This window comes from Anopheles merus, chromosome 3R (assembly GCF_017562075.2).
Source record: "Anopheles merus strain MAF chromosome 3R, AmerM5.1, whole genome shotgun sequence".
Lineage (NCBI taxonomy): Eukaryota > Metazoa > Arthropoda > Insecta > Diptera > Culicidae > Anopheles > Anopheles merus.
Window position 1 is genome coordinate 34,396,453 of NC_054084.1, and position 18,752 is coordinate 34,415,204.

The following is an 18,752-nucleotide window of genomic DNA, read 5'->3' on the forward strand; positions in this document are numbered from 1 at the left end:
GTAAGCGTTTCCCTTTGTTTCGTTTTTTTTGCTTCCTCCATTTGTTCCACAATGAAACGCGTCAAAGTTTGTTTTATGGCGCTTCAGGAGTCACTCTGTCTCTGTGTCTGCGTTTGACGTTGTTTTTTGAGCTTCCTGCGAGATCGATATATACATATTCTCTCGCAGCCCTTGTCAGTAAAGACCATTTCGAACTCTAGGCAGCAACACAAAACAAAATAAAAACAAAAACCAGACACTCCAAATTCCACAGACGTCACATGACGTGATAGGAGTATTCTATTTTGTTCTATAAGCTAATAAATCGATACACGATTACAATTTCATGCATGCTTAGCATGCCTCCCCCCACCGGCTGTCAGCGCCAGCGAAACAAGAATCTACTAACAAGTTTCTGCTGTGTTTATTAGTGTTTTGTTTGAGTTTGCTTTAATATGTAATTAAATTCTCGTCCCCAAGCACCGTTTTGTAGCTGAAACCGGCCGTTACAAACAACAACAGCTTGGTGTTAAAAGGAAAATTGAAATTAATATGGTGTGTCCGATGTGTGGGAAAGCCACAGAAAAAAAAGGGGTGCCACATGTTTAATCGTAATTTGAGAAGAGGAGGAAAGAAAAAAATATGCTGATCGGCCTCTTGACGGATGCGTGTTCAAGTGCCATTTCGTTTTAATGACTTCGGTATTTAAAAGGTATGACATTTTGAATTGATGAAGTTGCTTCTCTATATTTTTTGTGTTGTTAATCTTCTTTTTTTTGTTGCGCCCACATCATTCCACGTGTCGTGGTGTGATCGAATGAACGAAGAAAAAAATCCCTTTCAAGCAAGAGCTGATTGTACATTTCCACCAATTAGAGCAATTTGAATAATTCACTTCCTGCATCACTTCTGCACCGTCGTCATGCCAGGTTCGTGTACATTCGTTCAGCGGCTTGTTTTTTGCGCTTGCCCACTTTCTCGCCCTTCTTCTTCGGGGGGGGACTGGGTACCAGCTCACGGATGCAAATCATTAAACTTTGCCCTTAACGTTGAACCCCTTGCGGGCAAAGCTCGTCGCCTACGGCTCGGCAGTGCGCCACAGCTTTGCGTGTGGTGTAAATCGTTCGTTGAATGATATGGGGGCACAGTATTTCACCGACACCTACCGAAAAAAGACTTGTTGAGCCAAACGGGCAAGCTTTTCTTCGGTTCATTTCGGGTGCCGGAATTCTTCAATTTAGCGGGCGTGAAAATAAACAAAGCTAATTTTATCAGCACGCGCCATTCTCACACCAAATTGGGTGCTGTTTTACTCTTTAGTCTGCTGGCGTACCTCATACCCTGCAGGATTTTCGGTAAAGATTATTTGTTTATTCATCAACACCCCGCCATGACAGAAAGAGCGGCAAGGCACGAACCCCGATGGAGACGCATGGTGGTAGTGTTGGTGGTGAGTGATGAAATTTTTGTGATTCTCCATTTTTCGCCGTTTTGGGCACGTGCCATTCGTGCCCAATGCCAAATACCTAGGGCCAAACGCCGAGCTGGCTCCCGCCAGGCTCGTTATTAATACGGTATGAATCATAAATATGTGAGCGGCACCCGAGCCGAAAGTGTTGTAAGCGGTGTCTGGTGTGAGCATGATTTTTGCCAGAGCGTGCAAACAAAGCGGAACCAGGCCGGGTGTTGGGGATTACATACCCCCGGTAACCCGAGCATAATGCTTATTAATGTGGTCGACGCCAAGCGGTGATGCAGCAGGAAGCAAAGAAGCAAAGGATAAATGGAAGAAAGGTTTTGGAAAATTAAATTTACACCTTTCGTGTGCGCACCTGCAGAAGCATTTTCAGCAACTCATCGAATGTGCAGGAAGGTGAACAAAAAAAAAATGAATTTTCTTCCACCGGTCGATCAAACCCGAAGACGGTTGGGTCACTCGAACAAAGCCCACAAAGCGCGTTTTCAGTAACGGCATAGGGTCAGCCGTGTGGCAGCCGTCCTGCCGTTCGGTTGGCGATTCGTGGTGACGGTGAATAATTAATAGAGACAGAGAGTTGACCGATATTCATTACATGCTTTATATAGAGGGCTCTACACACACACACACGGACTCGGTGAGCTGACCTGTGCCCTTTACAGGCAATGCTGTAATGTTGTGGCACAAGGACGGCTGTGCGGCCTGTACGCTGTGTTCTGTTTTTATCGCTACCACAATGCCGGAAGCTTGGAATGAGTTAAAAAATGAGCCATCCAAAGGGTAAGGGCAAGCGGGCAAGCAAGTAAAAGTAAACAGGGAAAAGGACGGTAGTAAAGAACAAAAAAAAGCTTCCTTACTTGAAAGGAAGACTCATTCCGTGAGCATAATCCATTTGCCAGAACCGCGCGAGAGCGGGCGAAATGATAATGGGTTCGGAAGGAAAAGCGAATGCGCCACCAAGTCTGGCAGGAACTAATGGAGCTGGAAGTGCAGGGCTCTGTATGTGGGCTTTTCTCCTCTCTCTCTCTCTCTCTCTCTCTCTCTCTCTCTCTCTCTCTCTCTCTCTCTCTGTTCTTCAGTCATGCCCTTGTCTGTGGTGTTTTGTGACCGATCTGGTGGTCCGATGGTGGTCTGCGGTGGCATGCTGAAGGTCATCCTTGTGATAATCAAACCGAAACCTTGGCGGTCGGCACTTGGAAGTGTAAAGCGGAAGTTGGGCCTATGATTTGCATCAGCTGGAGAAAAATTGGAAGAAGGATCAGCGATTTTGTGTGTGTGTGCTCCTGCTCCGACATAAACTTGATCAAGGAACATATTTTATCCTTATCGGCGTCTCTTCTTGCACTTTGCGATGTCTTCGTGGCCTGATGTTCAATCGAACGATTGCATAACTTTGCTGATAGGGAAAATTTCGATGCCGATAGAAAGTGGGGGCCAAGAATGCCTGTCCGTCAGCAGAAAGAACACCGACAAATCTGAGCTGAGATTGTAGGCCAAGCCCCAACCAAGAGAAAACATTCTGATGGAATAGCAATGTCTTGGTGGTACGCAAGAAGCATTATTGATCGTCGTATTGGCATAATACGAACGCAGCAAAAGCAAAAGCAGCCAAATTCGCCAAACAAGAGGACATTCAACAAAAACCCATCTTTCGGAACTTACCCACTTCCCGCCCGTTCACGTCCGCACGGTAAAAACGAAAACAAAAAGCGATTCTTCTTCAAGGTGCCAAAAGCGCTTTGGCAACGAAGCACGTGACGAGCGGCCGGCTGTTTATGCAAAATTTATGTCCCAAATTTGTTTACGCTTGATTTCGGTTGTCGAAAACATTCGCACAGGGACGCGAGCTTCTACCGCCGACGTTCAGTCTCTTCAATAGGTTTTATTAGCTCCATCTATCGTGCTTTGCTTTGTTGTGGACGAATAATACTCAGAACCGGAGAATGTTCCGAGGACGACGACTGTGCACCGCAAAATTCTCTCTAGGAGTACCTAGCACAGATTGGGAATGATTTATGATGCGAACTGTTTGAGACAGTGGAATCTCTCTCTCTCTCTCTCTCTCTCTCTCTCTCTCTCTCTCTCTCCTCTCTTTCTCTCCAGGTGGACATATTTTGCGTGATTGCTTGCACGTCCGTTGGCAGTTGGCAGTCTTTCGTTCGTTTTGGGCAGCGTTTCCCAATTTTGACATGAGCATTGCCTGCTCAATAAGTCCGGTGACATAGTGTTGGCACGACAAATATTGCGGAAAATACAGCACGCGTAGTGGCCATTTGTTTCGATCCAGAGGACACGTTGGCGGTGTGACTGTATACCGTCTGGGGAAAAGAACAGCGCGATATGTTTGTTTTTTGAGTGAGAAGTGCTTTTCCAGACGAAGTGCAGGTTGTTAAGACTGCCAAAAGGGATTTTAATGCATAAAAAGATAAAATTGATGTGCACATTGCCTACATTTGGGCGGTGTGGGCTTGATTTCGCCCAAAAGTATGCAAAGCTGCATTCAGCATTGATTAAGAGCAGGCTTTTCTTAACTTTTTAATGAAGTTCTCTCATCCGAGCTTGATGCACACGAAACGAATAAGCGGGCGAGAGCCTCCCAAATAAACGTTTGTATAACACTAGATAACGAGTAACGCGCTTGGTCATGCCCTATATGTTCACGTCACAATAAATTACCCGCACGAAGAATAAAAAAAACCTGTCTAACACCTTTATAGTACCATTTTAGATGTCTGGAGTTATAACTTTCGTGGCCTAGAAAAACCAGAAATATCTCAGATTCAGCAAAATTAGCATCCAGCAATAAGACCTGCCGGTTGGCGTGTGTGTGCAATTTCAGCCAACCGGCACAATTTATTGCACAAAAATGAGTGGGTAAAAATTCGGCACAGATAGCCAGACATTCGTTTGAATTGCCCGCTTATCAAACCGTTTGCATCATCATATGGCGCAATGACATGTCCATTTTTGGCCACCCAGATAGAGCAAAAAAAAAGAATAAAAAGCATGCCAGTCCCATGATAATATAGCTCAACATTCAGTAATAGGAAGCCACTGTGCTTATGCAAAAAATGGGGGAAGCACTCGTACTCAGAACAGACCAAAACTGGAGGACCACTGGGGCTTATAGGAACGTGTAACAATGCAGAATGGTGGTACTGCAGCGTTTTCATAAGCCAAACAAAGTGCAATTAAACATGAATAGGAAGGAAAGGCTTACTAACTCGCTGGCAAGCTATCGGACCTCTGCCCGGACGCTTGTGGATGATGCTACCTCCTGTCGTGTCAATTTTCCTTCCTTCCCAGTGCACGGTGTCCGGTGTGCGGTTTAAACCATTTCCCATGCTCTGTAGTACCTGTGTGTGTGTGTGTGCTTTTTCCAATTATCCCTAACATGTCGAGTGTCCGGGAGCTGCCTAATAGTGTAACTCCACTACGCCAGCACTCGTTTGCACCGTGCAGCGAACAAGCGCACAAGGGGCGAGAACAAAAAGAGCAGCAATCCACATTCCACACTCCCAGCACAAAAGGACACTCTATTAGGCCGGGTGAAAAGCGCTACCCTGTCGTAGCGATATGAAAAAAGGTGTCCAAGCCTACAACGAATCCAGTGAGTGTTTGCAATCGAAAGGAGTGCCGTGCTTGTCCTGTTTCCTCATCGTGGGCCTTGGTGGAGGAGGAAGATGAGGGAAATATGTAAAACAGGATGACAATGGTCTCCGTTGGTGGCCACCGTCGTTACTCGGCAAACACACACATGCACACGCGAGGCTGACGGATTACCTGTTCCGCCCGGGAGCTTGAACGATGGTCCAATTCCAACAGCGAGTGGATAAAAGATTATCGCAATTTGTTTGGTAGCATCCTCGTTTACTGACAAAAAAAACCTCCCCAAGTATAAGTAAGGTGTTCCCGTGGAGTGAACCGAGATAGCAGGGGGTTGTAGCAGGTGCTATCAACGTGTTACCATTTTTCAATTACACCAACCCACTTTCAGCCAGCGATGGTGCTGGTAATAAATCAAAAGAAGGCAAGCAGAGAGTTTTGTTAATGCGCCCGCGGTACGGATGGTGAATTTTTTGCGCTGCTTTGCAGGTACCGCGCGACTCATGTCACACCGGACATGGAGCAGGATAAGAAAAACAAGAAAACAAACGGCCTCCACCAAGTGAAAGTGAAAACAAATCACACAACAGCAAGGCACAAATCAGTAAATAAATAGCGATAAATTTCGCTTCCTTTTAGTAAATAAACAATCGCCTTTCCTTGTTGTGCGGGCGGTCGGGGCCACATCGTTTCATAACGCATCGTTACGCCCCGGGAATGTTTACATTCGGGCGAGCTTGTTACCTCCGGTCGCAGTATACGATGCAGCAGCAAATGACTCATGACCTGGCCCCCACAAAAAGGATCTTTACTTTGTCTGCATCGGCACTATTAAAGAGTAATTTTCAGCTCGGTTTTTACACTAGAATGTGTTTGATCGTTGCTGGATCGGTTACCCATGTGTGGCTGGGCATTGGCACTGGGGTCATGGTTACTTGCAGAGACCAAACCTCTATTTGTGTTTGTGTTTGGTTGGTTGTGGGGATTTGTCTATTATTTATTGCCTGGGCTGCTCGATCACGTAGAGAAGTATATTAATTGCTATCCCGATGGAGAATTAATTGCTGCAAAGGTCGTGAAGAATGGTTTGTACTGCACAGAGCACAGGGTAGAACAGGGAAATATACCTACCAGACGAAGCTGACACCGAATGGCGGATGTTGGTAAAGGCAATCGAGTTGATTTCCGACTCCGGGGCCCACATGTTGAACATTCGGGGTGTTTTGCGCTTTCCTTTATCACACGCGAATGAAGACGCGCTTTGTTTTGTGTGTATGTGTGTTTTTGATTCACTCCTTTTAAAAACTGCACAACGAGTAGTGCCCAGTAGTGTGTAAATCGTGGACCTATTCCCGGCTTACGCTAGCGCATAACAAACTCGGTGCGCAAACGGTTTAACACTCTCCACGTTGCTCTCCTACTGCTGCTCCTTCTGCTGCTGCGGCAATGCACTGTTTATTAAAGCTTTCGATTGTGGCACGACGCCCGACCGGGGGCGGCCGGCAGATGGTCTGACGGTGATGGCGCTGCTGACGCTATACGCCGCTAGGCACCTTGACATTGTCCAACGTCTGCTTCCGCGCGACGTGGGTTCTCGTGGTGGCGGCGGCGGCTCGGCAACAGCGACGCTTCCACCCACACGACCACAAGGCCAATGTTTGATCACTCTTATCACACTGTGAAATGCAGGGGGAGGGGTAATTGTGTTGGCGATTCGCCTCTCACTGTGGTGGTCTCACTGATAGTTCAATTCCAAAACGTTACTTTGTGGCCCAGTTAAGGGAGTTTTTTTTTGGTTGTTGTTTTGTGCAGGTTCTCCCGGAAGCTGCTGTCACTTTGAACACTCTGGCCGCCGTGGCCACGTGCTAGTTGGCGTGTGTTTGGTGTTTGGCTTAGAATTGATGGGTCTTGCCGCGGGTCTGGTTTGTTTGCGGGTTGTGTTGGTCTACGTGCTAGAATAATTAGATCGGGGATTTAGGGGCATCGTTTTCAGTGCGGCCAAACGAGCAAAGGTTTGCGTAGAGTCAGGGAAGATTAACTGATTTGTTTTATTTAGTTTGAAGATTTGAAATACTGAGAAATACGTCCAAAAATGAAACCCTTATGATGATTACAATAGTTATACGTCTTCCAAGAGCAATTATCTCGCAAATATACTCTGATCCTGGCTGTTAAGGTATTAACGAAACATTAGAATGCATTTTGTTTGATTTTGATGTACTCAAAATGTTTTATTTCAGGTTGCAACATCAATCAACATTTTTGGACCAGTTGTACAGCTCAGATGGCTCAGAGCTCAGAGCTCAAAGATGAAAGATTGAAAAAAAAATGAAATAACAAGAACCCTTCATTAGATTCTTGGAGTGCTCAGCTATGGTATTATTTTGCATCTGATGTACAGCTACTACTGTATGAGTATTCTGCATCGGTTGAAACTTTAAGTCCAGTAGAACCAGTTCATAAACATCTCGCAAGTGGTGAATAATACTTCTTGCATTGGAAACTCACATGGAAAACAGCATAAATTCTAGCAAATTGCCAAACAGATGAAGTGGGATTAAAAATTGAAATTTGAGAATTGAAGGAATGACCAAGTACATTACCCTGGTGAGGGTTTATTGGAATTTATTTGCATTAACTTATGATCATGACTTCTTGAAAAAATGTGTTAAATAATAACACATTGAAAAGAAGCAGAAAATTCTAAGAAAAATATATCAGCTTTCCGAGATTCATGAAATATCTATAAAAAAATTACTCTAGTTTTTGCATTGCTCATCCCTGAATTTCAAGCTAAATGTACCGTGCATAACGGTCGTAATATCTAATATCTTTGCGCAACGTAATAACCTCATTCGCTTATCTTTTGCAGCTGACAGAAAGTGCATCCTGCCGTTCTAATAGCAAGTTCAGCTAATACTTTCACAGCTGATTCAATTCAGCGGCTTCCTGTATTTGCTGTTTCCCTTTGCAAAGGTATGATTCACTGCAAAGATACTTTAAAAGTATCATTAACCAAACATAGCGTGCACAACAACACAGACTAGCCAATGGAAAACCGAAGGTTAACTGTCTGCCACATAACCTTTCGCCCGGTGTGGATTTGATAGGGTTTTGCCATTGTGCAGTACAGGTTAGAGACGCAGCAGTGAGCAGTTTCCACTGGCGTTGGCAGTGGTTCAATTTCCGTGCACCAGGCATGAAATGGAAAACACGTGTTGAAGTAACAGCATCGAAACCATACTTCGGGACCACAGTGGTGATTTACGACCAAACTTAAAATGCTTTCAAGAGAAAAAGTTGTGCACGTAGCAAATTATCGCTAAATTTTACTTGACCATTTTGTATGTGTATGTGTGGGCTTGTTTGTGCCGATAAGATTTCCAAACGAATGATTCCATTTGAATATTGAAGCGGATAAATTGATTGAATTCAATAAAGGAGAAAGAAGAAAGAGGACCACGTTTATCCTTGCGATACAGGGTTTTCGAGGATTATATAGACATGTTCAGCGAGTTGTAGATTCGTTCAGGCATATAATAGACTCTTTCAGCGAGATATAGAATTGTTCGGAAGTAGGCGTAGACATGTTCGGTTATACTGTAGAGCTGTCACTTTCGTGCCCCTTGGACTGCAGCTTGGATCATTCTCATCAGGAGGTAAACAAACAGTTTTCGAAAAAATAAGCTTTTTTCAACTAATTTATGTATTAAACAGCTTGGGTAATGATTATTAACTACTTTTAGGACTTTTAAGAATGAAAAATTGAACCCTGCGGCACAGTGTGTAAACAAAACAACTGACAGCTCTACAGAATCGCTGAACATGTCTACGCCTACTTCCGAACAATTCTATATCTCGCTGAAAGAGTCTATTATATGCCTGAACGAATCTACAACTCGCTGAACATGTCTATATAATCCTCAAAAACCCTGTAAGTCCGTGTAAAAGCGTTTGGTGCCATTTTTTTTTTTGCAGGCATGATTATCAGCATCAGCAGCACCACTGAGGTACTGATTTGTCTCTGTCAAATGAGATGGAAATGCCAGCGCCATCAACAGCGACGCAACGCGAGGCGGTAATGAGATGGAAAGCGAACTGTGTGCTGTCATTAGCGCACGAACAGCAGAGCCACTGACGAAGACATTTGGGGAAGGAAAGCTGCGATAAAAGTGCTGCAGAACGCTCAAGGTCATGGGCGTTACATTATCAGTCATCTGGAAGGCAAATAAGATGGGCAAAATGGGAGGCGCTTCGTTCGAGCTACATCCTTTTGCAGCATGAAACGCTGATGATGTAATTGTGAAATGGAATCAAATTCAATTTTGTGTAAACAAAAGTTATAAAATAAATGTTTTGAAGCCCTTAAACTGTCCTGTTCGTGCGAATCTCCTAATACCTGAAGTCAATCAGCGCTAATGAACCGTTCACCGGTCTAGCGCTGACGAAGGTCTGCAACCGTGACAATCTTTTGTGATGTTTTTTTTTTTATTTCCTTACTTCCCAAAAGAAAATAACATCGCGCAAGAATGGCACCACTGTCGGGTCGGTTTTCGTCAGCCTCCGGATAATGTCACGGCTAGTTGGCGAGAAGTTTGACGAAGCTGACGAAAGGACAAACAAAACGGCCCGGTTGATTGACAGCTACGAGTGGCCAAAAAAAAAGTACTCTCACAGAAAAATGTCAGCCAGAAAAGCGAAAGGATAAAAGGCAGCGTTATCGGTGTTTTTTCTGATATTTTTTGGCAACCCACGCGCAATTTCCACGATGATATACGTGGTGGTGATGTGTGTGTGTTTGAGGCAAACTTCTAAAAAAAAGAAAAACACACACACACATACACACACACACACACACACACACACACACACACACACACACACACACACACACACACACAAATAATCATTCAACAAACGCGTGACTGGTGGCCGCTCGCGTGGATGTGATTTTTCCGCCACCACTTCGCTCGGAAAAGATCATCAATCGCGGGGACACGGGCGCGGATTGGCCTCTAACGATCAATCAACGTCCGTCATGGGTGGGGGAAAATGGGTGCGAACAGAAGGACGCAAGTGCAGAGAAGAGATAAGGTTACGCTGCGTGGTGACACGCATTGTACGCGCGGAAACAAAACAAACAAAACTAAACACTCAAGGCGTCAAGTTACGGTTCTTCATCTCTTTTTCGATCTTCGGAGGAAAAGCGAGGGATGGTAACGGTTTTCCAAAAGCGTTACAGCATCACACATAGGAGGGGGGGATGGGGGGGTTCTCAAGAATTTCCCGACGCACGCACAACTTCATCGTCGCGTCTCGTTCACGCGGTAAGTTGGAAAAGGAAAATTCGCTCCACAGGAATGGTTTGTGAAGCAAAAAAATGAATCTCAGTAGCCGCAGCATCCCACAACAGACTGGACTAGCGGTCGAAGACGCAACCGTTACAAACACACATACTCACACAGCCACACACAATGCGTTCCGTCACCGAGTGTTTCGGTTTTGTTCTCGCCCCGGGGGGGGGGGGTTTTCACCCGCTCACTCATTCTCTCTCTCTCTCTCTCTCTCTCTGTACTTCTCTGGGGGTGTCGTGAAAAGTCGGCAGTGGTTCGGTTACTGCAGCGAGCGTGTGCATGTGTGTGGGTCCGTTTGAATGAAATTTTGCTCCCCAAAAACACAATCGAGTTTTTCCGCTGGCTTTTCATTTCATCATCACACAAAGGCGAGTGTGCATCGACGGTTTGCGTGTCTTTTGTGTGTTTGTATGGTGGATGGGGAGAAGGTGGTTGCTGTGTAGGGTAAAGACACACACACACATACACGAACGCACGCACACGAGCAGATCGGCGAGATTGAAAAGAAAAGATAGGGTGGGAAAACTGTGACGACGAGCAACATTGTGCTGTGTGCTTGTTTGATGTGTTTTGGGGTCGTTTGTACCGCGAACGGTTGTAGTGATAATTTTTAGTTTGTCATCTATTGTGACAACGCGCAGCGTGAGATGTGTTCGCCTATTATTATCTTCGTGCAGAGCAGGGCTGTTTTATAACGTTTACATTTGCAGAAGAATTTTCCTATTATTTCTCTTAAGTTTTTTTCTGTTTCTTAAATTAAGCTGAAAGTCTTTAAAGTCTTGAATCACAAAAACGACCATTAGGAATATCAATTGAAAGGTTGAATCCCTCCAAAAGAACACTGAGTTATTACACAAAGCCCACCTTTAACACATGTAATTCACTTTGGATCACTTAAATGACACCTCCAACCACTTCAATTCCGCTTTCCCGAGACAGACGCTTTGTTTTGTTGTTTCCGGTTCATTCACTTCATATCACTCTCTCGCTCTTACCCTCTCGCTGGCTCACTTTCTCCGTGGGAACTATCGGGACGAAGGACTTGCACTGGCAGCATCCGAACCACCCTCCACATCCCATAAAAAGGCACAATAGACACACTGTGAGACGGCAGCTCAGGGATGGGATTAGAACGGCACGGTAGCAGGCTGCGGCGTCGCCGTGGTTGCCACGGGAGCAGGACGAACGACGGAGGAAGCAGGTCCTGTCATCCTTTTGATCTTGACACTTTTGAACCGTACACACTGTTTTGCAGACACACACACTTAACAATCACCAACAAAACAAGAGAGGGAGAGCGTGTGTGCGGTTGTACCTCTGCAGTCACCGTACACACACACACGCACGCACGCACGCACGCACGCGTTTGATACAGGGCGTTTTGTTTGCCGTTTTTTAAAACACTTTTTGTATGTCTTGTGGTGTTGTTGTGGTGTGACAAAGGGAATGGGAAAACTGTGGACGAAACACTGTGTGTGCACTTTCTGCCGCAGTGGGGGCCCAAAGGATCTAATTTCACCACACCGGGATAAGGGATGCTCTACTGCACACAAACAAAGCTGCAGGAGAGGAGGCTGCTGCTGGTTTTAAGGGTTTGGGACGGGGTTACAGTGGGATTTAACAAACCGCAAAAAGGAACGTGTCTATTTATGAGGGGAGGGCGGGAGAGGAGGAGGAACAAAAAAAAGGTTGGACCGGAATGGACACACTCTGGACTGGAGTGGACTGTGTGTGTGTGTGTGTTGTATCTGTGTGTATGCTGCGCGATGCTGCTTCCGGTATAGGTAGTGGGTTCGCCCGTATCGCACGAACGACTGACACCGAATGAATGGACAAGCGCGCGCGAGAGCGTGTGGCAGCTTCTGCACTCTGGCCCGAGGATAGGACCCGCAATGGCAACAAAACAACGGGAGCACGCACGCATGCACACACACACACACGGTTAGGGCCAGTCCGGTCGTCGCCGCCAGTTCTATCGCGGCTGTATCTCGCGGCAAGCAGCGAGATATCTCGTCGTTCGCGTTGCGTTTTCGGGTTGGAGCGCAGAGGGATGATAGTGAGAGAGAGCGAGAGCGAGAGCGAGCAAAAGAAAGAGAGAGAGAGAGAGAGAGAGGTTAAGGTATGGAGCAAGGTGACAGAGCGAGAAAGGAACCAGCAGGAGAGACACATGCGCGTGGCAACGGAATGCGGTGAGTAACATGTGAGAGCTCGGCGTACAATCACATGACGGGGTAGGTTGAAAAGTTTGTGGCGCACTGTTTGAGGAGCAATATTTGGGGATGGTTGGGAAATTTGACCAGCTCGTAAATGGTTGATTCGTAAGAAAATAAATTAAGAAAGTAGAGAGAAGGAAGTATTCAGAGGGGAAATATATCAGTTACACGTTGAGGATGATCTTGAAGCATTATTCGTTCTGGGTTAATCGGTGTCATACGTTATGGCGTTACCATGACACTTTGGCAATGTTCAATAAGAGGCAAAAAATTAATCGAATACGGCGGGTCGGTCCCGTGGTATAGTTATCAACTCACACGACTTAACAACATGCCCGTCATGGATTCAAGCCTCATATGGATACGTCCCCCTGTAGCAAGGACTGACTATTCGGCTGCGAGGTACTGAATAAGTCTCGAAAGTCTATAGTCGCCTTGTCAGCGTAGGATATTAAGCCAAGAAGAAGAAGCAGAAGCCTATTTATATAAGTAGAACTTTTAACATCTTGCAGGTAATGCGAAAAGCAAACCAATACCTATTGTTATGTCTTAGACTGTCTTAGACTTCAACCTTCAACAAAATTGTTCATGTATGTATATTTATTTGGGAAGATGCTCATAAAACTCAATACACAACAGAAAATAGCCAACTATTAACTATGCTTGTCACTTTTTAAGCGCCTGAATGTATGGAATGGGTGATTTTAAAGTAGGATTATGTTGTTATTTAGCTAATTTTACTCCAAAAAAGGAATAAAACATATTTATTGTTCCAATGTGTATGCACGATCAAGCCTGGAACCCGGTGTATGTATATGACGCACAAAAACAGTAATTGGACATTACATGCTCGTTTTGTAAATTAGGTACCTTGTTGAATATCAGTTATCTTATGTAAACAATTAAAGTTCATTTCAGAGCAGATTTTGAAGGTTCTAAAAATGAAAAATTAACACTCAGAAGTTTATTTTGAATATTGAAGGTTCACTAGTCATTACTGGCTGTCAATAAGAGAACAATAAATCACAATATGTAGTACGAAATATTTCTATACTTAAGGTCTTGAGGTTCACAAGCCTTTCTGCTTCAAATGTATCATCAATTTTAATTACAATGTTATCAATCATTAAGGCTGAAAGAAGAGTAGTTACTATACGACCCAAAAATGTCCCCAAATAGAATGTCGCTCGTGTCCATGTTTGCATGCCCAAAGCCACCCTTTATCCACCGGCCATCGTTATCATCCTGCCAGTCATGTTCATCAACTCCATTTGTTGGGACAGTAGCACCACAGTTTTATTTATGTTCTTTACCGCCGTTCCTACAAGATAAGAACCAGCACCAGGTGACCCGTTTCCGCACCAGCATGTTGTTGCTGTTGTGGGACGTGTTGAACGGGACACGCGAGAACGCGAACACGTCCGATAACGCATTTGCCGGTGTCCAGAATTGCAGGTCATGGAAGTGGAGCATCAACTACCAACCCGGGAAGGTGTCACACGTTGTCGTACAACGTTTTGATTTACCGCAATCGACCTAGATAGGTCATAACTCAGGCCGGGTGAGCCATGTTTAGATTGCCAAACCGATAGCCAACCGAAGCCAAGCAACCATTGGGGCAACGGTGCGATCGGAGTTTTGAGGGGAGAAATTTTGTAAACAAATCAGTGTCAACGCGCCTTGCACGATCGTGGCATGCGCATTGGTACACTGTGGAAACGACACAGGTCGCTTATGGCAACCTGGCTACCAAATTGCAAACCAACAGGTAAAAGGTTCTGCGAAATCGAACGTGAAATAGGACTGCTCCGGGCAGGATGAAACGGAGGCCAACAGTTGCCACTTGGAAGGGCGGTGAACGTTTTAACCTAATTGAATTATCCACACGAAGTGGTGCCTCCACGAGGGATCGCTGTTTTGGAAGCATTTGGTTATCTCTTCTCGAAAAAACGCGACACACCAAAATGAAAATAAAACAGAAAATGGATCCGACGCACGAAAACTCACCTCGGTCACGGAAGAGTTGTTTGTATTTCCCCAGCTGATTGTGATCGAGCCACTCGTCCACGATGGTTGGGGTGTGCCGGCTGGCACCACCGTACGGGGGCGACTTGCCGGACGATGGGCTCGGGCCGTGCCGTCCCGCCGCGCCCGGATAGGACGCGAAGATTTCGTAATCCGCGGCATCCGCATTGAACCAGCCGTTCCACACGCACAGCACCAGCTTCGACAGCGAGATGGTAAACGTCAGACTAAGCAGAACCGCTACGAGTATTTTGATGCACCGCACCACCATACTTTGATGACGCGCGCGAGAGGACCGAAAACACCACACGCCCGCGGCACGATTACCGCATCCAAAAAGGTGCTTGTCGTGATTGCAAAACACCGAAACAGGTCCCACCGGAGGTTCTTTTCACACTCTGCAACGTCTTCACACTCCACCGTCATCCACCCACATTACATCTTGCTAGTGTTGTTGTTGTTGCTGTTGTCACTGTTGTGTTGTGTTGCCAGCTAAACAATCCACTTTCACAATCGGATCGAATCAGTGCCACCGTGCTTGGACTGTCGCGTAGAACAATTTCGCCATTTTCACCTGTCAACGTTTCACCTTTTCTGTGGGTGTTTTTTTTCTTCTTTTCCCCGGTTCCAGGGCACTGGGCCGTTTTTTGTTGTTGTTGCTGTTGCTCCCTTCACTGGCACGTCGCAAACAGGCAGGTCGCCCTTTTGCTTGGCAGGCAGGATGTGGTGTTAGGCAACCGCGTCCGACTCCCAAGCAAAGCAGGCCGTATGTGGGAGAGCAATCAACATCGTGCTCGCGGGAGTTGCGAAAGTGTTGGTGTGTGTGAGAGTGAGTTTTCCGCCGCGAGTACACGGGGGGAGTTTGCGTTTGCAAACAAACAGCACGTGGTGGAAATGTGGGAAACCAGAACGAAGGATTCTCTCCGTTCTGGGAAGAGTATGTTTTCGCTCGCAATCTCTTTCTATCGGTCGGATGTATGCTCTCTCTCTCTCTCTCTCTCTCTCTCTCTCTCTCTTTCTTTTGGCATTTGCAAACTGGCTACATCTGGTTTGGAAAAGGGCATGAACATGGACATTGTGGGATGACATTTAGAGGAAGTAATGTTGGCTGCTTAAAGCCAAATTGAGGTGATTTTCGTGAAGACGCAATTTGTTTGAAGTTTTTATTATTTAAATTAAGACCTGGGAAATTATAACTCAACAAAACAATACATCATCCGATATTAAAATATTGTTGTTTCGTATTACACCAAACTTTCATAAATTTCATTAAACTGATGTCAAAAATTAATGTTCTTTATAACAAAAGTGCTCGAAGGCCAGTTGAAGAAATGGAAATGAAAGCTTTGAAAGTGTAAAGCTCTCACAAAAAGAAAATGAAAGATTTCAATGTGAAATATTTCAGGACAGGAATGGAAATCTAATTTTCCACTGAAAATGTGCCAAACTCATCACGAATTTCTTTCAAATTTCTTCAAAAACATCACATCAACGGTTTGAGTCTTAGGGAGAGATATCCGGTTTATTCCAGTTTGTATGAAATTTCGAGTGTCAATCGGAATCGCGTTAGATCAATCCATTTGGGTCCAAATCGTATCCAGTGTCCATTGTCGAGTGCACCATTCCACTTACAGATAGGCAAGCGGAGCAGCGTAAGCCGAGTAGGCGGCTGGAGCATAGGCAGAGTACGCGGCCGGTACGTAGCCCGAGCTGTAGACGGTGGCAGCAGCCGGAGCAGCGGCGTACGTGTTGTACGCGGTGTAAGCCGGCTGCGAGTACAGGAACTGCGGCTTGGGGGCAGCGAAGACGGCGGCAATGAGGGCCAGAACGACGATCACCTGCGAAGGAGCGTGGTTAGATCGGTGGATTAGTTTCGATGCCCGCTTTGGCACCATCTTCCGCTCCGTGGTGTGGGGTACTTACGTATTTGAACATGTTGAGAGGTTGGTTTTGGGTGGTTTGTTTAGGAGCGTAAAGCTGCGATGCGATTGGTTGCTTGTCTTGCGTTTGACTGATGCTTTCGGAAGGATTTCGTCTCCTTTTTATACCATGTCGATCGATCCCGCAAATGCATGGATCGGAACCGTGCGCAGCACAAAAGGTATCCTTTTGGGTCGTCGATGGCGGGCGTGATCGGAAGCTTCGGTTTGGGCATGCGTCGTCTTAGAACCAGTTTGTTGACCGGATGATCTTTTTCTGCTCTATCCATTTAATAACTGGTATTTGGTGGGGCTGGGGCTTGTTCTTAAGCGTTCAAGACGTTATATTGCCGACCGTAGTTGTTGTTGTTTGTTGGACGTGGGCGAGCGGTACAATGCTTAAGAAAGAATGAATTTTAAGAACGTTCTTCTGTGTGGAGATCGTGTGTGGTAGTTGCCCGGCTCCCCTTAGAGCACGGCAGATCATGCAGGATCGTATGTGCGCAAGTGCGTGAAAGATCAACGCTCTTGGGCAGTGGAGCGAGATAAAGTTTTAAAGTTCAAGGGCACGATTCCTTTTTTCGAGCCTCGTCAGCCCTATCACATGCGGGAGATGTTCTACTGAGGGCGAATAACCAGGTGAAACCAAATTGCAGTAGAAGTTAATTCCAAAGTCGTGCTTTGTTTTGTATATTGGGTAAGGATTTGCAAAATTGTTAGTTCTTCTCTAACAAGATTCCAAGAGATGTGTTCGTTTAGTTGTGATAACATTAAAATAACTGATTTTGATGTGCATAAAGACACATGTTCAGATTTATATAAAGCAATATTAGCATATCAAATTAAAGTTTATATAAAATTTACCTTACCGAATGCTATGCGATATTACATTAAGTTTATATTAAGTAAGATAGACGGATAGACTTACTAATGCATTTGTAAGCTTATTTGTTATTATTTGTTATTCACATTTTTTTTTCGAAATTTAATAAATACTTTAATTTAATTTATTATATATAATAGATTGTAATGGCCTTTAGCCGGTCTCATGGTACAGTCGTCAACTCGTACGACTTAATAACATGCCCGTCATGGGTTCAAGCCCCAAATAGACCGTGCCGCCATACGTAGGACTGACTATCCTGCTATGGGGGGAAATCAATAAGTCACTGAAAGCCAACCCCACAAGTGGGTTGGTAGGCCTTGACCGGCATCGGTTGTTGAGCCAAAGAAGAAAGAAGAATGGCCTTTGACATTCCAGTCTATAAGATTGATGGACTTTCAGCTAACAGGGAGAGAGGGCATTAGAATCCAACTTGATTATCCCTAAAGATTGTCCCATAAGTATACTTTAAGGACTAAATATATAAGGACTACTATAATACATCGTAATCAGTTTAATATTTACGAATTATTAAGGTTTCAGACCTCATGACAATAGTCATAAGGTTTTCTGTTTTAATAATACACTTTGTTCAATTTTATACAACGTTCGGAGTCACTGATGTAGTGGCTTTGTGAGGTCAATTATTCAAATTCTTCGGTGCAACCACTGTTGTCCGAGACCGTTCATCCCCGTACGACTAATGGATTTACAATGACTTTGTTTATTATCTATAGCTGGATACGCCGTTTTACGCATGAGGAGCAAGGTCCAAACCGGACTTGAACTCATGACAATCATGTTTTTGAGACATCCGAGTTAACGATTGTACCATTCTAAATACTTATTATAATTTGTTTCGATACTTTGTCCAAAAACTTCTAAAAATATTTAATTCCTAAAGATGGACTAGCAGAAGTACTTACGTGTTAAACATTCTGTAACAAAATCAAATTTTCGGTTAAGTAGAATAAAAAGTTGTTACCAAGAGCATTTGCACAACCAACTGCCCATCTCTTTTAGTAAACAACGTTGCGAACAAGTTGTCACAGCAGCTAATAAGCTGCTCCGTAATTTAATAGCGTCCGATCTTAATCTTATTACATCGCAAGTACGAGAGATCAAGCTCGGACAAAAGTGGACCAACCTACTCGAGCGAGTGGGATGTAATGAACCAAACCGTTCATTTGTTCTTGTTGTTTATTCCCTTTTTTACTTACGGGACTGGTCCTGGTACCATCTATTGCTTCGTATTCTTGCTCGGAGTATGTGTATTGGAACAAGTTCTACCACCCC

General features: G+C 44.9%; 1 protein-coding gene across 6 annotated transcripts in view; it reads right to left on the minus strand.

Moving 5' to 3' along the window:
- LOC121598113 (apoptosis-resistant E3 ubiquitin protein ligase 1-like) overlaps nucleotides 1-15,409 on the minus strand; it is a 30,605-nt gene extending 15,196 nt beyond the window's left edge. For 2 of the 6 annotated variants that reach the window (XM_041924700.1, XM_041924697.1), the window contains exons 1-2: nucleotides 11,412-11,744; nucleotides 6,194-7,014 (exon numbers count right to left, since the gene is read on the minus strand). In XM_041924700.1, coding sequence (XP_041780634.1) covers nucleotides 6,194-6,275 — 82 coding nt within the window. In that variant the 5' untranslated portion in view covers nucleotides 6,276-7,014; nucleotides 11,412-11,744. Of the gene's footprint in view, nucleotides 1-6,193; nucleotides 7,015-11,280; nucleotides 11,745-14,636 lie in introns of those variants that run through there. The other 4 variants (XM_041924696.1, XM_041924695.1, XM_041924699.1 and 1 more) reach the window with 3 other exon arrangements.
- Between the last annotated feature and the right edge of the window lie 3,343 nt (nucleotides 15,410-18,752).